General features: G+C 39.6%; 1 protein-coding gene across 5 annotated transcripts in view; it reads right to left on the reverse strand.

Annotated features, from left to right (window-relative positions):
* Nucleotides 1–27,060, reverse strand: part of wwp2 (WW domain containing E3 ubiquitin protein ligase 2) — a 92,829-nt gene that overhangs the window by 10,234 nt on the left and 55,535 nt on the right. For 3 of the 5 annotated variants that reach the window (XM_057836921.1, XM_057836920.1, XM_057836922.1), the window contains exons 11-18: nt 22,322–22,376; nt 17,261–17,342; nt 12,215–12,343; nt 9,450–9,528; nt 7,425–7,496; nt 7,168–7,256; nt 3,022–3,181; nt 1,487–1,620 (exon numbers count right to left, since the gene is read on the reverse strand). In XM_057836921.1, the coding sequence (XP_057692904.1) occupies nt 1,487–1,620; nt 3,022–3,181; nt 7,168–7,256; nt 7,425–7,496; nt 9,450–9,528; nt 12,215–12,343; nt 17,261–17,342; nt 22,322–22,376 (800 nt within the window). Of the gene's footprint in view, nt 1–1,486; nt 1,621–3,021; nt 3,182–7,167; nt 7,257–7,424; nt 7,497–9,449; nt 9,529–12,214; nt 12,344–17,260; nt 17,343–22,321; nt 22,377–22,562; nt 22,755–27,060 lie in introns of those variants that run through there. The other 2 variants (XM_057836924.1, XM_057836923.1) reach the window with 2 other exon arrangements.

Below are 27,060 nucleotides of genomic sequence, written 5' to 3' on the forward strand. Positions count from 1 at the left end.
TGCCACTGTGGCGCCTCCTTACCACCACAAAGAGCTTTTCACGTTGAAAATTCAAGTGAATAAATGCGTAAATCCCTGATTTTTTTAATAGATATGGACGTAAAACATTCTCGATTCTTGGTTAAAAGCAAAAAAACGGGCAGTTAGCATTTATTTTACATAAATATTGTGAATTATTACGTCAATGCTGTAAGCGGTTAATTTCTCCCATTGATTTTTTTCCCAATGTTTCAAAATGGTACAAATTCACGGTACACGCGGAATGTGGGATGGCCCCTTACTTGAAGGCGTGGCGCAGTGTCTGCGGCATGTGTCCCGTCAATATTATTATGAAGTCTATGCTTTGAGGTTCGTGTTCCCGTGGTCAAATGAGCTGACTCTGAAGTTAACGGACCTGTGTAATCCAAGCATTACTGTACTCAATTCTTAAATATACTCTCAACACTCTAAAATATATAATGCCACCATTATCATTATTGGTGAAAAAAACAAAAAAAACAAAACCTCCATCTACATGTTCGTTACGTGGGCTTTCACGTCTCAGTACAATCTTATATGATTCCCATGAGCAACGGGTCGTTTTACTAGATGATTGGTTCCTGTGAATCCACAATTTTGAATAACCTCTGGACAAGGTTTGTGAAAATTCGTAGTAGAACTCTCTGGCTACTCACACACTCAAAACTGCATTTTTACTGTATCAAAATTTAGAAAATTTGAATTTAAAGTCCTACCTGCATACTTTGATCAGGTTACAGTTTGTTAATTAATGCTTTACTCATGTTATTGTTCATTGTATCAATGACCTGTGTGTATTAAAATCACTGCATGCCTTAAAACTACGACACTATTGTAATTATTTTACTGTAGGCTATTTACCGGCTCATGTTTTTGTTTACTGTATGATTAATGTCCAAAACAAATGCTGTTTTTTTCCATCAAAGTACTGTACAGGTATGTGTGTTGCCGGCTGGATGGCTTCCAACACTTTACGGGAAGTGGGCTGGTTTTTCAAGTCCCAGGCCACTCCCTCTCCAAAGTCCGCCCCTGCCCCACACAGTTTTTGTGTATTTTTTTTTTTTGCCTAATATGGTCATGTAACAGGTTATAGTACAATATAATAATGACAGTTCAGATAGATGATGTTGTTGTGCTGAGAAAAAAGCAGTTACTCATTACTTCAGTATTCTTTTCACCGATTACTTTTTTACATGCACTCGAGTCAATTTTTTTAGATGATTACTTTTACTTGAGTAATATCATTTTTAAAGTAAAGCTACTCTTACTTAAGTAAAACTTTTGGCTACCCAATTGGAACCAGCTTTTGCTCAATTTACGCTGTCTTTAACTCTTTGGGGATATATCTCTATCAGTGTTGAACTTTTCAAGAGTACAGAATTTTTTAAACTGCTTTTAAAATAATGTCAGTTTATGAAATTTAAGAACTTCTGTTTTGCATGAAGTGAACACAAATATAAATACTTACTTAACCCACATGATGGAGTTATAAAACTCTGGGTCAATGGACTCCAAGTCTTTGAGTGTGTTTTTTTTGTCCAGCATTCGCTTGTAGAACGGAAGTGTAAAGCCAGTGTCAATGAACTTCCCATGGTAGAGAGCCTGCAAGGAGAAACAATGACACTCATATTACACACTGTAAACCTCCTAAAACTACCGAAATACAAAGAAAACTGCTTTTGGCACAGTTATACCTCTATGCAAGCCCGGCGGCGGCTTGCATAGAGGCTTACATTCACATATTTCTTTTTTATTTAAATCATTGTCTGATTAAATATAATGTTCTACTCGATATGTACTTAAAAACTTTAACATATTAAATACGTAACTCAACACTACGTACGTGCCCTGAATTGGGAAATTAAAATCTGTCACTGTTATAAACTCTAAACATGGCGAGTCGACATATACCGGGGGCGCAGAAAAGAAAAGAAAAAGAGATGAGGATCATAGAGGTGAACGAGAAAAAATGATCAAGTTTTTAAAAGGGAGACAAGAAGCCACAGAATTAGGGCTAGAGTTGGCTGTGGACGGTGATGTTGGTAACTGAAAAACAGCCGCTAACAGTGAACGTTTACATTCGCGATCACCGCGACCAAAGCCCGATTTGAGTCTGTCACCGGCCGCTTGTAGCCTATTGAGCTGCGGTATGACAAGACATACTGCTCGCGTTGAGCCGAGCGTGCGAGGCTGAACAGACTCTGTTTCGGTGGCTGGATTTATCTTGGGTTAACAACCTAGCCATGCTCTCCATTGAGCGTGAGTTTGCTCAAAAACTGGATTTCACTGATATAAATGACTTTGCTATCAAAAAACCTAGGCACATCACTGTTTGAGGGCTTGAAAACCCAGGGATGTTTAGTTATACTGTTTTGTTGCTTAGCAGACAGGCATAGCACTCTCAGTTGTATTGTACTGTAGCCTACATGGGACAATAGATGGAAATTGTTTGCTTATATTGTGTCACATCACATTATGGTCTGTTAAATTTAACTGTCCATCTCAAGTTAAATAATTTGAAAATTTACACTGTAATTGCTTGCAAAGCGTTAAAAGTACTGCGTATGTTGTCGTGACAAGCCGGTGGCACGGGTGGGGTGGGGTAGGGTGCCCTATAATGGTCTCTTGTCCCCGTGCCCCTGCAAGTCTGTTGACAGCCCTGCCTCTAAGACACAATTTGGGCTGCCGCTAACAAACACACTGAGACAGAGGTCCTGTGCCAAACTCGATGGAATAAATAATATCGGTGGAAACTAATGACGCCACACAAGCACTTTATTAGGCTTGTTGTTAACGCTTGTGTACGTAGATCTTACGTTAGTCGATTGTTTACTTCTGGGAGACTGGGAGTTTGTTTTTTTAACAAGGAATTTTGACAGTTGCTCTCATATTTTCGGGATCAAAGCAACATTCCCGCCCCGAATCTTACAACCATATGGCAAACCGGACTGTTCCGGCTCACTTTCAACCCATTCAAACCCTGAATTGTGCTGTTCAACTTACCATAGCGATGAACCGTCCGATGAAGCGGAAGTACATGAGGTGATCTGGATTGATGGATGAGGCTGGGTTGATCTGCAGGCAGTAGTTGTTCTTGCCAGCATACTCAAACAGACAGTACATAGGGTTCAAAACCTCATGAGACAGCAGGAAGAACCATTCCCTGAAGGGCAACAGCAGAAATGCGTTTTAGTTAAAAGCTGACAATGCATTAGGAGTAAAACTAATGAGAATTTTATTTTTAATCCATTCTTGTCATTTGTGGGGATACTTTTGATGATGTACCCTTCACAAAGCTTATACACCCACAGCTTAACAACTACCGCTTCGAAACAATAATGAGGAAAAACTGGCATATTTTCTTTTACAAACATGGGCAACTCATGTAGATGTGTACAGACAAACTGAAGATGTGACTCGAACAAATTACATGGTAACTCGACATCTATAACAAAAATCAAGATCATGAAGATAAGGCACAACAAAATTGAGTAATACATTCAAAGACGAACATGATTGGCCGAAATGGAAAATGAAAAATATTCATTTTATCGACACAAAACACCCCATAAGGATAGTGTGAAAAGTGTTTTTTTTTTTTTAATTATTAATTAATTTAATAATGAAAACAAATAGGCCATCACATGTACATAAGTAATAGTATCTTAGTCAATACTTTGTTGAGGCACGAATAAAAAAAATGCTCAAAGCTTGGGAAATGTTTCTGTTTTCATTTCAGCTTTGGAAGTATGTAAAGTTAAAAAAAAGGAATATTAAACTGTATTACTAATGTGATTTTTAATTAATGTAATTTACAAGCAAATAACCTAGCTAGCATTCGTACATCGTATGCGCATTTAACATGTTCAGCTACACTGAATGAAGACACTTGTAACTGTTAATAAAATGTCGCCGAATGTCTGCAGAAAATTAGGTGAAAAAAATTCTAATGGTCTTGTCATAATAAATATCTTAATGTAAAATTTGGTTGGCACACAACTTTTTCAACTCTATGAAAGCAGAAACCAAGAGAGTGCAATCCGGTCCGCGGGGTTGTTCTGCCTGACACATTGAACTCATTCATATAATGCACAGGTGTCAAACCGATTCCAGAAAGGGCCTAGTGGGTGCAGGTTTGCTTTCCAACCAATGAAGAGGACACCTTTTCACCAATTAGATCTTTTACATGTGTAATCAGTTAAACTTTGTCAGGTGCTGCTTGTTTCAGCAGGAAGTTCACTGGTTAAACTCTCTGCGCGTTATCGGTTGGAACAAAATCCAGCACCCAGGAGGCCCTTTCTGGAATCGGTTTGACACCTGTGATATAATGCATAGCAAATCACACGCTTTTATTTTGACATCGGCTCGGTAAAACCGTAGATTTGTGATTTGTGTGGTCGACTTTGTGCACTACTGCACTTGGCTCACTTTCGTGTCTGCAGTTACATTCTTTCTTTCGCCCCCTCCCAGTCAAAATGGATTGGACATCTAGCACCGCCAATGGCAGTCAATTAGTTAATAAGCAAGTGACCCAAAAATGAACCCAAAACCCACAAGAAGTAACACCAAATAATAGGAAGTAACCTGGAAATGCCCCAAAATCAATAGGAAGCAGCCCAGAAAATCAACAGGAAATAATCCAAAATTTAGAGGAAGTGACCCATAAGTTTCCATAAAATGACAAAGAAGTGAGGCAAAATGAACTCATTGCCTGCCAATAAACGACCAATCAAGTTTCAATCCAACCAATCAAAAGAGTGCAAATTCATGCGCCCCTCCCAGTTAAAATGGAGTGGATGTCAAGCGCTGTCAATGACAGCGAGCGAGTTAAATTTTTTTGGCCAAAAAGAAACAAGTCGAGCCATTTATGTTGTTTTTATTTGCACTTTTGATCTATTATATGTTTTATGTTTACTGTATTCAGACTGTTGTATTTAATGCTTTATAAATAAAGTTGAGTAAAATCTACATTTAGAGTATAAGACTGCAGGTTGATGGATGGATTAAAAAATAAAATACTTAATCATCTAAGCTATCCATGTAAATCACTACTGCTGCAACGATTAATCGATTGACTCGAGTAATTTGATTAGGAAAAAAAGCTTCAAATCAAATTTTGCTGCTTTGAGGATTTGTTTAACTAGAGCAGGGGTGTCCAAACTTTTTGCAAAGGGGGCCATATTTGGCGTGGTAAAAATGGGGGGGCCGACCTTGGCTGACATCCTTTACGTAGATTCATTCATTCATTCATTTTCCATGCCGCTTTTCCTCACGAGGGTCGCGGAGGTGCTGGAGCCTATCCCAGCTAACTCGGGGCAGTAGGCAGGGGACACCCTGAACTGGTTGCCAGCCAATTGCAGGGCACAAGGAGACATACAACCCTTTACGTAGATGTTTAAGCAAATTTTAGCAAACCATTCTGTGTGTCACATTTGCTTTATTATTTTTTAAAGTAATTTCAACAATCTCGCAACTAGCCTTTGTGGCGTTCTCTTTCGACTCTCGAGCTCTTGCGAAATACTGCTGCTGTGAAATTAAACTAGCTTCAACTTGCTTCAAATTTTCGCTGCGTATCTTCCCTGTAATCTTGTCGTACATGTCAACGTGTCTTGTTTGGTAATATTGCCTCACATTGAACTCTTTAAAAACAGCGACCGTCTCTACACATACGCAATATACATCCACAGAAATAGTCCAATTTCCACCTATCCTTGAAGCGTCGGCCGTCGCAGTAACTTTCTTTTTTTTTGTTGATGGTAAATGGTAAATGGTGTTATACTTATATAGCGCTTTTCCATCCACCTACTGGTGACGCAGCACCAGGAGCAATGTGGATTATCGCCATTTTAGACAATTGAAAGTAAAGGTTCACACGGGGTTATGTTGCTTAGAGTGCTGCTGCCTTTTAGTGGGTAAATGAGGAGCAGCATTTAGTGTATAAGCTGCTTCATATTCTGGTAGCAGTACTGCTAACCAATTTATTAAGTCTGTGTGAGTGCCAGACGTTATTGATTTTATGACAGAGGCTGGGGGCCGGATGAAATTTGACCACGGGCCACATTTGGCCCCCGGGCCGGACTTTGTACATGTCTGAACTAGAGTGACATTGGAATGGTTTGTTTTGAAAGTGTTGCATTTACTTTTATTGACTGCCCTCTAGTGGCAACAGTGAAAATGCTAGAACTTTTCTAACATGGCTGAATCAAGCTTCTCCCTGTTAAGACCAACATAAGCTATGTTTTGTTTGAGCTAATATGTATCTTTATGTATTTGTTTTTTTCTGGGAATTGTGTTTGATTTGTTAGGGGCATTGTAAAAAACATTAGCATTTTATAGCATTTAAGCGTACTTGTACTATGAAAGTTGGCCAGTTGTTCTTTTGTTGTACTCATGGTTTAAAATCTCAAAATTGAGTCATGTTGTCACCAGCTTTGTGTTTTCCGTCCATATTTTGCCATCTGGAGTGTAAAAGCATTTAACATTACTGTATATTTATTGATATTGCTTTCAAATGTGAAGTTGTATCAATCATCTATTTCGATATATTCTGCATTTTATGTACACACTTGAAACATACAATGAATGGACAAAATATTGAACATACAGGCATACAACTAACTTTTAAAAAAAGACAAACACTGAAATAGTACAAAGATGCATGTTAGAGAACACAAAGCACACCAGATGTACCACCACCAGCTCCAGCACCAGAACCAACATCCATGCCTCTTTGAGACATATGGGAAGATGTAGAGAAGATGGATTGACGGGTAGACGCAGACACCTCTCAGCAACCCGTCCGTGGTTCTACCCTGTGGTAGAACAGCATGATGTCACCTACCATAGGGTAAAACCACTGACGTGACACCGGAGACAGAGACAAAATGCAAAAACAGATGAAAAATTGACGCACCAACATTAAAAAAAAAAAAAAAAAAAAAAACAGAACAGGGAAAGAGAAAGGCAATGTGCTGGATGGATGACTGAGGGAGGTAAACAGATGACAGTATTATACTGTATAGACTGTATTGGTGATGTTTAAATATTTCACTCATCCTGACATGATACATTTTTTCATTTGAATGTTTTTTAATACCATTCTTCTTTATTTTATTCTTTTTAAATTCCAACTTAACGATGAATTCTTACCTGGCAATGCCACCATAGTCAAGGCCCTCCTCTCCCCTCATGATGATGTAAAGTCTCCGGCGAAGGTCATATGGCTTCACATTCATGATCTAATGACGCAGAAAAGCATAATACCGAGGATACATATTTCACTATAAATATTACAGTAATGTATTACCCACAGAGTACGCTACCTAGCAATGTTAACTACAAAACGCTGAACTAAATCATTTTTAATATTTGGAGTTATCAATTGCAGTGGTAGGCAGGATCAACACCTGTTGAAATGAGTCCTCAAACAACGTCTGTCTGGACACTGAGATCTTAACATGGCTCGGCAAGGCATTGGACTGGAAAGAAAAAAGAAGAGTAAAACATAAACTCTCCATGTTAAGGCATTATACATTCAACCAGAATAATAAATATTTACAGTAGAGGTACACTGCCGGCCAAAAGTATTGGCACCCCTGCATTCTGTAAGATAATGCTCAATTTGTCCCAGAAAATGATTGCAATTACAAATGCTTTGGTAGTAATATCTTCATTTATTTTTGCTTGCAATGAAAAAACACAAAATAGAATGGAATTTCTTTTTAAATCATTATCACTTTACACAAAACTCCAGAAATGGGCCGGACAAAAGTATTGGCACCCTCAGCCTAATACTTGGTAGCACAACCTTTAGACAAAATAACTGTGACCAACCGCTTCCGGTATCCATCAATGAGTTTCTTACAATGCTTTGCTAGAATTTAAGACCATTGTTCTTTGGCCAACTGCTCCAGGTCTGAGATTTGAAGGGTGCCTTCTTACATCTTGTCTGTGTTTTCCGCCATATATTGTTTTTATATCTTTCATTTCTTTATCAGATTGTTTAGCCTTAAAAATGATGCCTTGAATTATTATTTAGAGGTAAGATGGGTGGTAATAGGAAGTGTTGCACGCATTAACTGGAATTCAGTTACAGTGAGTGGTACCTCTACTTACGACTGTCCCTACATAGAGAATTTTCAGGGTTCAGACACGCTTCAACTGGGAAAATATTGCTTCTTGTTATGAAAGAAATTTCAGGATACGAAAGACAGAAATACAGTATGATTGGTACTCGCAGCTCCCAGAATTTACGGAACGTAACATACTTATAGCTGCTCTGCCATTGGCTATTGCCTAGCGTTCCTTGCATCCTGTTGGCCAAGAAGGACCTCTACTGTATGTGTATGTGTGTATCCTTGGATCTTCTTCATTCGCCTGTCGTGTTCCGATAGCTTTACATGAGTGTATTAACTTTTAATCTTAGTTTTTTACTTTATGCACAACTCTGATTGTACGTTTATTGTGCAATAATCTATTTGTGACAAGTATTTTTACACGTTTTGATGCATTTTTATGCATTACAAAAGATTTAAGTCTGACTTTTGGGGGGCTTGGAACGGATTAGGGCAGGGGTCCCCAACCGCCGGGCTGCAGACCGCTACCGGTCCGTGGCGCTTTTGCTACTGGGCCGCAAAAGAAGTCATAATTTATTAACGACTGCATTCTGGACAAATTAACTTTGGCCTGTGCTCCTTAACACACCAATATCCCTGTCTACTCTAGATATAATACTACAGGATAGAATGTCGTCATAGAAATCCATTCATTGGACTGCTAGCAATACATCTTGTTATGTATATCTATGTCCGCTTGTCCGCGATAATAATGTATGACGTAGTGCGGGCGCATCACATTTGTTCCAGGAAATAATTAGCCCCCCACATTAGAATGACTGAAAAACAGACGTCTTTGGACAGATTTTTTTTACGTGGAAAAGGCCACCTGACGAGCCAGAAGATGAACATACAACCTCGAAGAAAACAAAATCTACGCTACTTCCCAATCACTAAAGACCTACAAACTGCGAACCGTGGTGCAATAAAGGTTGGGATTAGGGCATTTGCATGGAAAACACCTCTCTACTTACAGAATTTTCAAGTTACGAACTTCCAGAAGTAATTAATTTCGTAAGTAGAGGTACCGCTGTGTATCTTACAGAGAAAATCCATTCATGATACGAGCATATTCATGTAACGTCATATTCATGTTTCCTCATGGAATGGATTGTGCTCCTGTCACGAGGATCCACTATATCAAGTAAAAGTTGTTTAATTTTGTCAGTTTAACATAAAAGATCAAACCAATCATGTAGAGGAGTTGTTGATTTCATTAAAGGTTAGTTTCCTGTGTAGTGGCTAAAAAACAAGCCTTTTTATCCATATGTCTGTTTTTTATCCATATGTTTAAAACAGTAAAGAAGTACAACTTACATGGCATAGGAAGCGAAACTGGTGGTATTTCCACCTGAAGCTGCGATCATAGGCCCCAGGTGAACCGCCTTGCCGTGACCTCCACATACAAAAGGCACAAAAAGAAAAGTCAAAAATAGGAATTATAGCAGACCCGGGCCGAATAACGGTGAGACTTGACTGATGATTTGGTGTCTTTCATTAGCAAACCTTGAAAAACATTCCTTTTAACCATAGGAAAATTAAACCGATAACCTTCGGAAATAAACGATCACCAAGATCACGGTAAGCGCTTTGCCTCTTCCAGAGGGGCCACTAGATGAGATCAAAACACGCACATTGGCCATCACTCCTTTTTAGCCTGCCTTCAAACTACAAACATTGCAAAAACACTTAAAACAGGAAACACACCAAAATAAAAGCGTAACCGGAAGTGACGTGTGCTGCCCTTTGTAATTCAGTCTTTGATCACCAAAGGATATTTTCACTCTCCGTACAAGTACAAGTTGCCGTTGAAAGTTTCTAAGACTCTGGCAAGTGTTCATTCACCTCTAGATAACTGTTCATCAATGTCCACACAATGTCATGAACTCCCAGGTTTCTCTTAGGTGTGTGCCAACGCTTCCTGGTAATAATGATATGTATATATTCGTGTCTCCACCTGGTCCAGCACTACTTAAAGGGTTAATTCCGACTTACGCGGAAATTTGTGTTACGTAGCCAACGTAGGAACGAAACTCATTCGTAACACAGGGACTACCTGCATGTTGATCACTGGCCCACCGAGACACAATTTTGCTTTTAACAATATTACTTTCAATTTCGATAATAATAGTATTCAAAGTGACACAGCAAAAAATGTAGACGTGACATTGGACCCAGCTCTTCCTTTTCAATGCACATTAGAAATATTATTGACATTGCATTTTTAATATCAATGCAAATAAAAGACCCATCTTATACACAAGCGATGCAGAGATGATAATAGTTTACGCATTCGTCATGTTCTGTCTTGACTATTCTCTCTAGTCTTCACATAAAAAGCCTGCAAATGGTAACAAAATGCTGCAGCTAGGATGAGAAAGTTGGATCAAATTAGCCAGAGTCGATGTGAGCAGAATCTTGTTGAGCACTAGTTCTTAAAATAAGACCCATTGTATGATTATTTTAATTCAGTGACTATAAATGTATGAAACACTAACAGAGTTGCACACAGATCAAAATTCAACAATAGTCACCGCATAGACTTCATAGTGTATTGACAGGACAGATCGGTCATGCACTGCGCCTCGCATTCAAGTAGGGGGCCGCCCACATCAAAGAGGAGCTATTCACAAACACACGCACGCAGCGATCGAACGCCGGATTTCTATTGAAAAAGTACGAAAGCTGTACCGCATACAAACAGGAAGGATTGTCTCAGGAGTCATACGTTCGAGGATTCAAGATAATTATTATATTTTATGTGCCATGCATGCATTTTGAAACGTGAAAAAAATCAATGGGAGAAATTAGCCGCTACTGCATTGGCATCATAGTCCGCAATATTTACGTAAAATAAATAATGCTAATTGCATGTTTTTTTTTTCTGCTTTTAACCAAAAATCGGGACTGTTTTACATCCATATCTATAAAGAATTCAGGGATTTCAGCATTTATTCACAAGAATGTTCATCGGAAAAGCTTTGTTTACATAAGGCAGCCGCTAGCTACATTCACTAATAGACTAGCATTGTACTTCGACATATTTACGTAAAATAAATGCCAACTGCACGGTTTGTTTTGCTTTTAACCAAGAATTGAGACTTTTTTACATCCATATCTATTAAGAACTTGGGGATTTAAGCATTTATTCACAAGAATTTTCAACGGAAAAAAGCTCTTTGTTTACATAGGGCCGCCGCTAGCTACATTCACTAACAGACTAGCATTGTCCTTCGACATATTTACGTAAAATAAATGCTAACTGCAAGGTTTTTTGCTTTTAACAAAGAATCGAGACTGTTTTACATCAATATCTACAAAGAATTCGGGGATCTAATTATTTATTCAAAATAATTTTCACCAGAAAAGCTCTGTTTACATATGGCGGCCGCTAGCTACATTTACTAACAGACTGGCATCGTCCTTTGAATTATTTATGTAAAATAAATGCTAACTGCAGGGTTTTTCTTGCTTTTAACCAAGAATCGAGACTGCTTTATGTCCTTATCTATAAAGAATTTGGGGATTCAAGCATTTATTCACAAGAATTTTCATCGAAAAAAGCTCTTTGTCTGTGATTCCACTCGGTCAGCTTTGACGGAGATAGGCCCACTATGAATCGGCCCAGCGCCTCGTGTCCTGTCAATACATTATGAAGTCTATGAGTCACCACTTAAACTTACGCTTCCACGCTACAAATACTTAACTACAACGGAACGGATAACAGCATTATCACTTGCATGCAAGAGCAATCGGAAATGGAAAAGCTATGAAATGTGTGACACAGAGAGATATGAAGCTACAGTAAAAATGAAACTTCTCACAATGTATAAAATTTTATGCAAAAAACAATTACAATGGAAAAACAATGAAATTAATCAAAATGGTGGCTCAAGTAAAACAAATCTTATTGGCAATGTGATGAAAACAAAACAGATAAAAATATCGCCGAGTTATAATGCAAAAATACGTTTACAATAATGTTATAATCAAAATACTCTTTTTGTCATGGCCAAACAATATACATCCTTGCTCTAACAAAATTTAAGTTAAGGAGAAAAGCGCGACAAGGCAATATTTACCCTGACTCAAACCCAGGTCGGGGGTCTTTAAAGGTGGTAGTGCGTGAATTGTGGTCCACAAAATATCGAACTCCCTCTGCGGTGTACTTCATCTCCCAGCCCGGAGGCAAAGGGTGCTCCTTGATCATCCTGCAACAGTGAGAGGCTTGTGAGCACGGCCAACCGTGAAGCCCTGAAGACCATAGGGGAGCCATCGGGAAGACGAATTAAGATTCTGAGTGTCGGGTTTGTATTATGGATTGTTAGGGCCAAGAAAAGAATTTTAAAAAATAGGTCGATGAGATTAAGGGCGCTTTCACACAAGACCAAGAGGACCAGGGTCCGGTTGGAGAGCTACCTTGAAAAACACTTGCAAATGAGTTGTTGAAAAAGTTCCGCATTCACACTTTTTGGACTGTCAAATTGTCAGTCACCACTTCCAGGAGAGCCAAACTCACAAAACGGCCGCCACGAGAGGCTCCGCCTATCTCAGCCAGTCCCTCTCACTCGGTACGTTCAGCAACAGCATGCAAAACACAGTTGTCACATTAGAACCCGATTCTTGTGTATCAAATGCAACTGCTTAGCGCAGCACAGCAACATTTGGCCATGGCTGTTATCTTGCCGTTGTTGATTTTGAATAGCGTCCACGCTGTACTTACTTGATAGCACAGGCGCCTAAAGGCCGAATTGACGTCAAGGCCTGCGTCGGTCGCTATGGCAACCACATCCCACCGCCTCCAACCCGGCCCACTCCAACGCAAGTGTTAAAAAGACTGAACTCTGATAACAATTTGTCGCTCCTCGGAAATATTCTTATGTAGCCGTTGTGTTACCGACCCTGGATCCAGCATTGTTCCCCCGCCGTCTGTTTTGCCTTGTTTTTGATCACTGTGAACGAATAAATTGTCAACCTGCTTTCGGTGAGCTTTCTTCAAACTTTTTGGAACTTGGAGTCAGTGCAAAGGGTTAACACAGGAACGCGCGGAGTTTAGCTTCCTCCTGGCCTGGCTCGCGGGGGCGTCGAGCGGCGGAGCACATTTCCGTTCTGTTGCCGGCCTCCCCGTGCGGTTTGGGCTGGGAGGACTAAATTCCTTCAGCTTCCAAGGATGCCCTGCGTGTACCATCACAGCCTACAGCATCACAGCGCCATGCTGTGACGCTCCACATAAAGTACCAAAAGCGCACCCTGCTCTGGTTGCATTTACAAGCGAAACAGGGTGTGCTTAAAGCTGACCGAGACCCACGATTTTTGAGCGGACCAAAATTGGGTTGTTTGGTCTGAACTAGAGTTCGGATGCATGATCACATTTACAAAACGAAGCAGGCTATCTGAGAAAAAGAACTCTGGTCCGTTTAAAATGGATCGAACAATGCTCGTGTGAAGGCGCCCTTAAATCATACGAGAATAAAGTCGTACTGTTAGTACAAGCAAAAAAGTCGTACTATACGTACGACATTAAAGCCGTATTATTACTGTAATTTTCGGACTACAAGGCGCACCTGACTATAAGCCGCCACCCACCAAATTTGACACGAAAATGACATTTGTCCATAGATAAACTGCACTGGACTATAAGCCGGAGGTGTGCTCACTGTATTATGGGATATTTACACCAAAAGATATTAACCGGTAGCAATTTCTTTGACAGCGGCAACATAAGACCAAATGAAACACCATGCTCCATTGCTTCAAGAAGCTTCATTTGGCCACCACTGCTCCTTTGGGGGAGACAGTCAACCTCTGCTGCCACCTGCTGTCAATACTGTTGTCGTCCAACATGCCTCCTAGCATCATCGCAGCGCTAAATAGCAATGAATATTCATGTTCTGTGCTAAATACTTCTTCGGTTACTGTTCCTATTGTTACATTAATGGCTAGTTATGGTATTTGGTAACACTTTATTTGACAGTTGTGCCATAAGACTGTCATAATAAGACAATCATAATTATGACATGACATAGTCATGAACATTAATGAACACTTATTACAGATGTCTTTTAGTGTCATCAAGCAAATTATCTCACTTTTGAATGGATGTAAAAGATCCGAGCTGGACATAAATGGAGTTAGTGACATAATTTGCCAGATGACACTTAATGACATCTGTCATAAGCATTCAGTGGTGACCATGATAGTGTAATGTCATAATTATGACAGTCTTATGACGCCAATGTCAAAAAAAGTGTTAACTATTAATCCAATTAAATCAACAAATAAGCCGCACTGGACTAGAAACTGCAGGATTCAAATGAAAAAGTAACGGTTTATAGTCCGAAAATTACAGTACATAATGTAGCTGAATTGGCTGCTACCTAGTTTTACGTAGCGCTTCATCGCCTCCATTAAAATCAACAATATTGAGAGCATCTCGTGAGGCTGTGTTTTAGAATCTGTTGCACAAATAAGGAAATCCTGCATCTACATTAAATTATAATCAATACCATAATTTATACTAATACTGCACCATAGCTCCCAGTTAAAGTAAATTAATTTACAAATGTAACGTAATTGTGAAGTGGAACGTGCCTTTTTTGACCCTATGTTTTAGAATCTGTTTCGTAAATAAGACATTTACATTTACCTTTAGTCTCGTCTACATCAAATTATAATTAATAGAATGATTTATACTAAAGTTGTCTGATATTATCAGGTAGCCGATAATATCGGCCGATAAAAGCATTTTAAAATGATATTGGATAACGTTGGCATCGGTTTTTCATGATCTGTTTTGGGCCAATATGCATATGGCAGTGCTGTCATGTCCACGTACTGCCTGCGTTTCTGGTGTTTTGACTGCTAGCGCTAGGTGTAATTAGTTTTGAAACATTTTAGCCCTTTCTGCTGACCTCATCATATGTCGACACAAGGTCATTGCGAATTGAGGGTGCTAAATGGACAAGCTAACGTCTGCAACCTTTGTACCATAGCAGTTCTTGCCATCTCACAACGTTGTTTGCGCCTTAGATAAGCATGGCTTGTAAGTTATGTTCTGCCTTTGTTATATATTCATGAGCGTTGTGTTGTATATTTGAGATGTGTATATTTCAATTAGTTTGCATTTGTGGTAAAATGTGGTTACATTATTTCATTGTTTGCAAGCTGTACTACCAGCCAGTTCCTATTTAAGTTGACACCTGGTGTATACTTGCTTTATTTTTTACTTTATTTCATATTATTGACACAATGTTTTGCTGTTTTTAGTTTGACAAAGAAAAATATCAGTGCTCTTGTCAATAAAAAGATGACCACAGTAAGCCAATTCAACTTTACTCCAGAGTCTGACTTCTATTTAGAGCCTGATTTGTTCATTATCTGTCAATTTGTGTACCCCCAAACATTGAAGACAGAATAAGTGCCTTATCAGCACTTTGCACTTGATCCAAAAACAGAGAAAAATTGATTTCAACAAAAAATACAGTGGTCCATTTAGGTACTTTATCCATAACTTCAGTTGAAGTTGTTCTCTTATTTTTCACAGAATGATCATATAATTTGGAAATTGTCGTTACATTATTAAAGCTTAAAGCATCCAGTGGTGCATTACAATACAATTAGCTCGAGCTGGGAAAAAATATCATCTGGCGATATATCGGGGTCCTTTATGTCACGATTCGAGTATTGATACTTTTTTATGAGTATCGATACTTTAGGTACTTCTAATGTGCTGCGCCAACGCAACGGCGGCTACAGGCCAACAAACTATAGATGTCCCGATCTGATCACGCTCCATCCTGCTGCTTTTCTCGGTCCCAAGTGCGCTTGAGATTCCTGATTAAAGTTAACGATGAGTGACAGCTGTTGAGGCTTTGATGTTGCCAGAGAAGCCTGGGAGCGCTATACTTGAAGGATGCCGCATCGTTGAGCTTGTTTAAACACTCGCAGTAGTGTGGGTGGCAATTCATTGCGTGTAAGTGAGCAGCGTGAGCAGACTGACTCAATGAAGCATGTTTTTTCTACGTTATTCTTGTTTAAAAATAATTCAGTGTGACGGTAACATATATAAAATTTTTATTTGTTTTTTTTTTAAACAAGTTTTTGGGGGATATCGGATTGGGACTCGGTATAAAATGTGAAGTGTTTTAAATAGTTTATGTCCTATTTTGCACTGGAACAGTTGCTGCAACAGTTAATGCTCTTTTCTATGTTAAACAAAAAAGAACTCCAGAGTTTTCTAGAATGACTCTAGAAAATAGCGCAGTTGAGCTCCGCACCTATACATCAAAAGGTAACCCAAACACTACAAGTACTACGGATTATAAAGCGGTGCGCCCCATGTATGAAAAGGTGCGTCTCACATTCCGATGTGCCTGATAGTGCGGAAAATACAGTAAATAAGGAAGTGTTGAACGTTTCAAGGTTGCATGTTTTATTTGAAAATCCACTGCAATCCTTCTACATATACCACAATACTTTACGTACATCGTGAGATAATACCTTACTCATGGTGTTATGCAATTTGTGTCCAAAGTTTGCTTGGCAAAAGTAGCAAAAGAGCTGGTAGTCATGGTTGTTGTTGTTCTTGTTGTTTAGGACGGCGCAGTCTTGTGGGAGGAAGCGGAAATGCAGAGGAAACTACGGTGGCTTCGATACACCGAAATTATGCGGTTTTGAAAATCGAATGTATCACTTTGAGTTTTTAAGTTTTTAACATCGTTTTAACCAGAAAAGTCTGTTGCGGTTCAAAATCGATTAATTGAAAAACCTTAATGGCTATCCTCATCAATGGCAGCCAATAAATTGATACTTTAAATTAAAAATAAATATATTTCATAAACCATTTTTTTTTTTACCCATTTCCTATCCTCTAAAAATGCTCATTTAAATGATCAGTAAAAGAACAAAAAGTCTGTAAATGTTCCATGAAAGAAAAAAAAAAAAAAAAAAAAAAGTTGATGCCATACAACCAAGAAGAACAAAGTATGAATTTTAGCATTTGATAAACTTGCTTTGTTTGTGTTTTTTGGGGGTAGGAAGGGCATGAGCAGAGGCGCATGAAGAGCAACACTTAATACAGGTGACAAACATGCATGAATACTAAAGCAAACCCGCACCAATAGACTCACCCTTGGGTTCGTGGGTCATCCCACTGAGTCGTCCGTGTGTTGTGATTGACAAAGTACATTCTGCCATTGTCCTGGCGCTTTTCTGTGAACACAAAACAGTTGGACCAAGTTTAAGATGATATTGTATGAAAATTTACAGTGCTTCCTCTACTTATAAACGTCTCTACATATGTAATTTTCAGGTTGCGACACGCCTCAATGGGAAAAAAATTGCCTCTTAAAAATGAAATTTTCAGGTTATGAAAGCAAAAAAATATTTTACAGTATTCTAAAAGATACTTTTAAATGTTGCCCAAAAAGATCCTGCTGCCCTATTGGGCATAATCTTTCCCGTTAGGCTTTTTTCTGGCACTGGGCACTGGTCTCCAACCATATATCGGTGCTATTTGAGGTATGTTTTGGTTCAATGTCCTGTTGGAACACCAATGACAGGCCCGAATCATTTTGATAGTCTCCATATTTCATGACTCCTTGTACACTGTCAAGGCACCTAGTGCCAGAAAAAAGAATGAGACCTACAAAGAAAAGAACACAGTGCCTATAGTCAAACATGCTGGAGGTCCAATGATCTTTTGGGGTAGTTTTCTGCCTCTGGCACTGGGCGCCTTGACAGTGTGCAAGGAGTCATGAAATATGGAGACTATCAAAATGTTTTGGGCTGCAATATAGGATGTAGTGTCAGAAAACTGGGTCTGCGTCAGAGGTCATGAATGATCCAACAGCACAATGACCCCCAAAATACCTCAAATAACAACAATAAATGGTTGGAGACAAAGTGCTGGAAAGTTCTGAGGTGGCCATCGATGAGTCCAGATCTAAATCATATCAAACACTATGGAGAGATCTCAAAATTGCTGTTGCAAGAAGGCACCCTTCAAATCTGAGAGACCTGAAACAGTTTGCAAAAAACAGAGTGGTCCAAAATTCCATCTGAGAGGTGCACGAAACTTGTTCATGGTTATAGGAAGCGATTGCTTTCTGTTATTTCTTCTACAGCAGTGTTTTTCAACCAGTGTGCCGCGGCACGAGTGACTACGTGCCTTCTACCCGGGGGCGGCCGAGAGGCTGGGGCTGAAGGCAGTGGCTCGGCTCGCGGCGGACCATCAGCTTGATCCCGAGATCCAACTACGAGCTTACTAACTACAGCAACTTTAAGATACGCTATTGGAGCTGGAATTACCGAGGACAGCGGGAGAAAGCCCGTCTGGAGGTCGTAATGTTGGCGAGGCTCCAGAGCTCTGCTGTCTGATATCACATTCTCGTATGCTAGTCTTCCAATAATTTTATAAATTGTGATTTATTCACCTGTTTCCCAAGGGCACCAATTGTTTTAAATAAAACAAGAAATGGAATCATGTTGTCCAAATGTTTTATTGCGATCAATATCTGCAATAAAAAAGAATGACACACTATTTTTGTTCATATGTACATACCTTGTAGCATTTCCTTGTCACAACAAAATCTGTTTCAGCCCTTCTGTATTGGGCAAATGTAATATAATTTGTAATTTCATCTCAATTTGGTCAGTCAAATGGCCGGCGTATCAATCTATACCTCATGTCAACACAGGCTGACAGGTTGTTATAATTTTGTCCACGAATGATCAACGAAGTAATAGGAACAATCATACAATCTCATCTACATCTAATCTACGTTGAGCAGAATCCATTTTTGGAGATTCCGTGTTCCTTTGGCTTGATTTTGCAGTTTTAACTTCGTCAACATACTGCCAACTTCAAGCGCAACTCATGAGGTTTTATCTAAACTCGAGGTTCGAAAAAGAAATTTTCGAAGATTGCTCAGGAAACTTCTCTATATTACTTTTTTTCCTTAATTTTAAAAGAGATACAATGTTAAGCGAAGGTGTACTTATAAAAATAACTCTATAGACAAATGATTAGGGGTGGGAATCTTCGGGCACCTAACGATTCGATTACAATTCAGAGGCTCCGATTCAATTATAAATCGATTATTGATGACCCCCCGCTATTAATGTTATGAACATTAGACCAAAAAATTGTTCAAAAATCCTCTCAGGCTAAACCAAACTACTATTTTAGTATCAAGTTAACAGTTAAAAACAGTAAATAAAATATTCAAGTCCCCATTCTGTATCAGCAGCTTTAAATTACATTCAATTAATTTAATGTTGTGAATCAACGGTTAAAGTTGTTAAAATTGCTCCCGTTATTCCATAATTTCCCTTCTGTCTACTTTCGACATGTTAAGGTTTGAAAACTGTTTCATCATTTAAAGATAGATTTAAGTCAAGATTTTGTCGATTTAGGGGTATTTTACATAGAAGTAATTAGGTTCGCTAAAACAGAGCCTTCTAGAGAAGTCTACTGCTTTAAGATGGCGGCTGTTTACTAGCGCCGGCAAGTCTGTCATTTCACATCTAGTTCTACATATATGTGATATCTACCATAGCCGTAGTTGCCGTATGTTTGTAGCAACTAGCAACTGGGCGCTGTTTGTTGCGGCTGTCCGCCGCAGTCAGGTATTATTGTTTTTTGTTTTTTTTTATCTAGCTGCATGAGTTTAACATGATATTTACTCTCGGTCCATTCCTCATTGCGTCCCAAAGACCGCGCTGGCTGTTTTATTTACCTGGTTATAATTTAATAATCGGAATTTGGATGTTTGTGAATCGTTCTCGAATCTTCCACGGCCGAATCGCGAATAATCTAAGAATCAGAAATTTCGCACGCCTCTACAAATGATACTATTTGAAGTGGCGGTAGAGAGTTGGGGGCGAAACGTTTACGTCTTCTTGTGTTGGGGGGGCCTTACAGAAAGTAATTGAGAAGCACTGCATTAGGGCATTTACATGAAAAACGCTCTACTTAGGGAATTTTTGGGTTACAGGACGACTAGCAGAACCAATTAATCTTGTAAGTAGAGGTACCACTGTATTTACTTACTTTTCTGAGATACTGTCACCCTGCCATAGTAAAAATAAAGTCACTACAATGCTAGACAACCAGCAAGTTGGTGTGGTATTTCACATGGCGTGATCCAAGTCAACTCAGTATGTGACTTCACGTGTGTAGTGGGGTTTGGAAAATTTGCCATGATGGGAAATTAGGATTACATTTAACTGTATCTGTAACTGTAAAAAAAAAAAAAAAAAAAACTCCCTCTAGAACAATAGCATTATACTTAATTGTATTTTACTACGAAAAAAAAAACCTGTAGAACAACGAGTACAATTGTTAATGTGTAGACATATGAGACCTTGGGTCAAACAAAAAGTGGCTCATGTCCCCATCGCCTCCCTCTGCTGTGCTGACATCTTTTTCTCATTAACAGGAGTGTGTGGAGCAATCAGAAACAGTAGTGCTCACAGTGCAAAAACTTGACTTACATTCCCCCTATTCAATGCAGTTCTAGTATATTTCAAAACATTCCTGCTTGTAGACTTGCTTCCCCTTTAGTATTATAATTAAGCGAAAAGAGGAAAAAAGGGAAGTAACCGCAGTTGAGGACGTGCGTACCACAGAAGTGAAACTGGCACAATGTTACAGCTGTGAGGTTTTCTTCTGAAATACCGCAACATGATGAAAATTCATCAGGAACAGGGTAATAGTTTTTGGATAGAACATGGCTAAGTGGTGAAGTCACAGAAATGCTGAAGAGATGGAACCTGGCACAAACATTTATAGATGAATGTATGTCACAAAGTTAAACTGGCATCAAATCCTTTACATATTTGTAGGAATACCAGAACATTTGAAGTCCCAATCACAATATTCTTTGTCATTTTTGGGCTTAGGAGGAAAGGGGGGCTGTCATGGGCTCAAATTTTGAGTGTGGCGGCTTTACATAGTATTGTTAGCTCTATAACTAGCAAGCTATCTACCAACTAGTCCATTTATCTATCTAGAGTTGTCCCAATCTTATATATTTTTTAACTTGAGTTCAAGTCTGAGTCACCTGATTTTGAGGATCTGCCAATACCTTGTTCATTTTAATTATTGTGTGGCTTTGTAGCCATTGAAAAAAATCTTAAAAACACAATCTCACCCATCTCCGATCTAAAAATGACGTGCTCGGGCCCGATTTTCTACCATGTGATCAGATTGGCGACATCCCTAATCGTTCTATGTCTGATCTTTTTGTTGCTTGTCACCCCTAACTCATTCATTGCCACTGACAGCAATAGACGTTAAATTTATTTGAACTGGGAAGGCTGGCATTGAATGATCATGTTTCCCCGCCAGCAGCTGCCATCCTCCCAGTCAAAATGGATTGCAATGGCGGTAGATGTGCAAACCTGATATTTTTCAAACGATACAGCTCTTCTAAAAATGACGCAATCGGGCCCGATTTCCGATCAGGTGATCGGATCTGGGACATCCCTAATATACTGCTCGGTGTTCTAAGTGATTGTGCAAAAACAGCTCAGTTTAAGAACCCAGGCACTAACATTTCACATCAAAAACTGAGATATCCCTAGGGTTGTCCTGATCCGATCGCGCCATTCTTCATAGGATCAGAACTGGGTGAAAAGGATCGGGTTTTTAATTTAATTTCGTACAGCGCCACACCCTGCCTTCTGCTAAGCAGTGCGGCCAAACTGTCCAGCTTGTGTTTGGGAGTGAAAGATAACGATGAATGAGCTTGGAGCTATGATCTTACCAGAGAAGCTTGGTAGCTAAACGATCAAAGGCACAAATGTGTCAATCATTGTAAAACTTGCATAGGTGTGCCGTAGCAACTCATTGTGTAAGTGAGAGGCTGCTCTCAGCAGTGTGAGCGGCAAAACGTGAGTGGATTTGAGTGGACTCACTCAATGAAGCATTTAATAAAGACAAGCATTTGTTTTTACGTTATTCTTGTTTAAAAATAATACGCATTATGAAGGTGGCATGGTGGGACAATAACATGTTCGGAATTTTTGTTCAAAAAAACTTTTTGGTCAGCATCGGATTAGAACTCTGTATCGGCAGATTCTCAAAATCCGATGATACGGACTCGGGTGCAAAAATATGCGATCGGGACATCCCTAATACCAAGTACTTTTCCATGTGGAGTGAGAGTACAATGTAAGGTACTTACCCCATCCTGGCGGCAATGGGCCCAGAGGGTCATTTTCGACAGGAGCACTGGAAAGCTAAGGGGAAAATCACAAAGAGACAAAACAAATGCATTTAGGGCATCTATCAGTGCGGTCTCATCCTTCCGCACTTTCTTTGCCAATTTATCCTACACTTACAAAGTTATCAGCACAATGAGAAAACGGTGAGGCCTAATATCAAGAAACGGAACAAACGATACGATAAAAGTCTGCCGAACTCACTCAAGAAGCCGTCCGAATCTTCGGGTGTCAAGAATGCCCATCTGAGTGCCAACAGAGGTAAGTCGTGTGGGCAGAAGTATGTGAGGATGCTTAAGATTGTGACAAGTTCTCTTTTCTGCTGCAGTGGTCTGGGGCGACTGAGGGAGCTGGCGCACTGGTGGTTTGTATGTCTTCCAAAACCTACATGCTTGGTAGGAGGATAAAACAACATTGCTGTTCCAATGAGCTCACTGCCTCTATTGCTAAACACACCCCTCCCCACCTTCACACTGATGCCCCTCCTTTCCTTTCCCCACATCGAGTTCCACCTCCTCTCTTCTAGTACCGCTGTGAAAGTAGTCAGGGACGTGCGATGTCTGAGGGAACTGAGGGTACATTCATGTTTGTTCCAGACTGCCTAGCTCCTGCCCCACCCACTCTACCTCCTCAACCTAGCCTGAGGTTAACAAAAGGCACCTTTATTCATTTTGGGCCTGGACCACTATGAGGTTTACTCAGCCTGTAATCACACACATACACACACACAGTGGAAAAGACCATTTGTGTGCCAAGAAGTGGAAAGTTTGCCCTCGGCAAACAGTCATTCAATGTGTAGGTTTGCATGTTAAGACATACTGTAACCCCCACACCTGCCAGAGAAACAAAAATCAATCTTGGAGGAATCATAGCTTAAGAGACGCCTGTGAGGCAAAACTGGCCGTTTTATCATGCTTAATAGATGTTAATAGCCGACTAGTTGAGCTATGCTGCAAACAGCTCGGACATTATGTACTCCACCACAAAATGCAAAGCACATGAATGACAGAATGCCACTCCAGTCACTTGGAATATATGAGTTTGATTTTGTGGTTGGATGTTTAACTTGTTTTTGCACCAAGTGATGATGATTTCCTGAGGAGCCGTAGAAAGACCAAATGTCAACATTATACTGTTTCCTGAACAGAAAAAGTTCCCATTTAAAGTCACTCTGTCATGGAAATTCTGAAGGATTCCAAAGAGGACTAACAAGGTTTGTTTAAGGACCAAGACTGGGCATGTTGCTGGCTTATACAGTGTATGTGTTTGTGTGTGCATTGTTCCCAACAGGACCCAACCCCACAGTCCCTCCCATACCTGTTGTTGGTTGTTTTTTTTTTTTTTTCATGGCTAAAAAAGGTGGAAGGAAAATGATTCATTTAAAGTGCATACGACAGGATTAAAAAAATAGCAATAATATGTGAATTAGAATCATATTTTGAGACAATTTGACTAGATACAATCATTTGGCAAAGGGCAGATGACGAGAAATTAGTTGGGCTGTCAAACGATTAAAATTTTCAATTGAGTTAATCACAGCTTAAAAATTAATTGAACGTAATTAATCACAATTCAAACCATCTCTAAAATATGCCATACTTTTCTGTAAATTATGGTTGGAATGGAAAGATAAGACAAAAGACGGATACAGTGGGGCAAATAAGTATTTAGTCAACCACTAATTGTGCCTCAACCATGAGAGAGAGAATGTGGAAAAAAAAAAAAAAAAAAAAAAAAAAACAGAAACTCACATTGTTTGATTTTTAAAGAATTTATTTGCAAATAAATCATGGTGGAAAATAAGTATTTGGTCAATACCAAAAGTTCATGTCAATACTTTGTTGTATACCCTTTGTTGGCAATAACGGAGGCCAAAAGTTTTCTGTAACTCTTCACAAGCTTTTCGCACACTGTTGCTGGTATTTTGGCCCATTCCTCCATGCAGATCTCCTCTAGAGCAGTGATGTTTTGGGGCTGCCATTGGGCAACACGGACTTTCAACTCCCTCCACAGATTTTCTATGGGGTTGAGATCTGGAGACTGGCTAGGCCACTCCAGGACCTTGAAATGCTTCTTACGAAGCCACTCCTTTGTTGCCCTGGCTGTGTGTTTAGGATCATTGTCATGCTGAAAGACCCAGCCACGTCTCATCTTCAATGCCTTTGCTGATGGAAGGAGATTTTCACTCAAAATCTCTCGATACATGGCCCCATTCATTCTTTCCTTTACACAGATCAGTCATCCTGGTCCCTTTGCAGGAAAAACAGCCCCAAAGCATGATGTTTCCACCCCCATGCTTCACAGTGGGTATGGTGTTCTTCGGATGCAATTCAGTATTCTTTCTTCTCCAAACACGAGAACCTGTGTTTCTGCCAAAAAGTTCTTTTTTGGCTTCATCTGACCATAACACATTCTCCCAGTCCTCTTCTGGATCATCCAAATGCTCTGTAGCGAACCCCAAACGGGACTAGACGTGTACTTTCTTCAGCACGGGGACACGTCTGGCAGTGCAGGATTTGAGTCCCTGGCGGCGCATTGTGTTACTGATTTGCCTTTGTTACTGTGGTCCCAGCTCTCTGTTGGTATTTCACTAGGTCCCCCCGTGTGGTTCTGGGATTTTTGCTCGACGTTCTTGTTATCATTTTGCCGCCACGGGGTGAGATCTTGCATGGAGCCCCACATCGAGGGAGATTATTAGTGGTCTTGTATGTCTTCCATTTTCTAACAATTGCTCCCACAGTTGATTTCTTTACACCAAGCGTTTTACCTATTGCAGATTAAGTCTTCCCAGCCTGGTGCAGCTCTACAATTTTATCTCTGGTGTCCTTCGACAGCTCTTTGGTCTTGGCCATAGTGGAGTTTGGAGTATGACTGACTGAGTTTGTGGACAGATGTCTTTTATACCGATAATGAGTTAAAACAGATGCCATTAATACAGGTAACGAGTGGCGCCTCGTTAGACCTCGTTAGAAGAAGTTAGACCTCTTTGACAGCCAGAAATCTTGCTTGTTTGTAGGTGACCAAATACTTATTTTCCACTCTAATTTGGAAATAAATTCTTTAAAAATCAAACTGTGATTTGTCATGGTTGAGGTTTACCCATGTTGACATTTACAGGCCTCTCTAATCTTTTCAAGTAGGAGAACTTTTTCAAGTAGGAGAGCAATTGGTGGTTGACTAAATACTTATTTGCCCCACTGTATATACTTAAAAGATAAATGTGAGTACAAGTCATAGCAATTTTATATTAAAACCCCTCTTAATGTTTTCGTTTTAAAAAAAATTGTAAAATTTTCAATCAAAAAATAAACTAATAGCTCGCCATTGTTGACGTCGCCAAGCGGGACATCACATGGGCTCGCTGCCGTTCATCCACAGTATCTTTAACTACTTAAGGTAGTGATTCAAATACATCACAAGGTGTCAATGGCGAATTAAAATTAATTTGAGATCTAACCAACGAGGGCTTTTTGCCCCTTGACTGACGCAGTAGTTTCCAGGTTCATTGTACCTTACGTTCATTGGAGTGTTGACTTCACAACGTACGAGACCTCTGATAGTTTGTATATTGTGACTAAATGTTGCCATCAAGTGTATTCGTTGAGCGAAACGAAATGTTTGAATAGAGTTTGACCAAAGTCTAAGTAAGTTTTATTTGTATTTTGCATAGCTATTTTGATTGGGAATGCCAGTTCTCTTTGCATTGAGCGCTTTTCTTTTTGTGAACATTTTTTTTTGAGAGATAGGAATATTTTTGTTGTGCTTTCACCAAATGATACTGTAGCGACTTAACTGTTCTGCCCAAATGCATGATGGGAAGTTGGGCAACCATGACTTTCAGTGGTGGCTGCAAGTGGTATATGTTGTGCGTTGTGTTCAATGAAGCATGTTAAGAAAAAGATCATCTCCTGTCAATCTTCCCCATGTCGCTCACCACAGTAGTTATGTTTGTTGTGAAAGAGTTGCCAAAGCTTTTGCCAATAAACGGCGCAGTCCAATGAACGCCTTTGTCCACTCGCATTTCTCTGCCTCTTAGCTCTCAATGTGCAATAAAACGGCGTCATTGTTATCTGAGGCAAAGCATGAGCAGGTCATTCCGCGCATGCGTTAAATGCGTCAAATATTTTTACGTGATTAATATTAAAAATTAATTAACGCCCGTCAACGCGATAAATTTGACAGCACTAGAAATTAGTCTTTTAATCCTTCGTTCAGCCACGCTTACCATTATAGGGCTCTAGCTTCCCCAACAGGAGGATGACGTGGGCAGGGTCATGGTTTCATCTGATTTAGAATTCAACCCATTGAGGGGGAATTATTCAGAACAAGGAAAACACCACAAAGGGAGCTGCAAAATGTCATTGTTTCAGTCTCTCTACTCCAATATTTTAACAGTACATTGTTTTTAATCAAAGTATTTTTCCTCAATAGCTAAATAAATTGTATAGTCATGACAAATAACAGTCAGTTGTGCTAAATGGAATATGGAAAAATAAGAATGCATTTATTCAGTACGAGATGGAAAAATTACTCCGTAATGGTCAAAACTGTCGACTTCACCTTTACCTTCGCAACCCCGAACGATATTTTATGCCACCGTAGTTAGTCAGGCTTTTGTCATTTCCCTGCCCCGGCTTTGGAGAATGTAAACAAACCAAGAGGCGTGACAGCTAGCCAACATGCTAACCCGAACCGAGTGACG

Source organism: Corythoichthys intestinalis, chromosome 5, assembly GCF_030265065.1.
Source record: "Corythoichthys intestinalis isolate RoL2023-P3 chromosome 5, ASM3026506v1, whole genome shotgun sequence".
Taxonomy (NCBI): Eukaryota; Metazoa; Chordata; class Actinopteri; order Syngnathiformes; family Syngnathidae; genus Corythoichthys; species Corythoichthys intestinalis.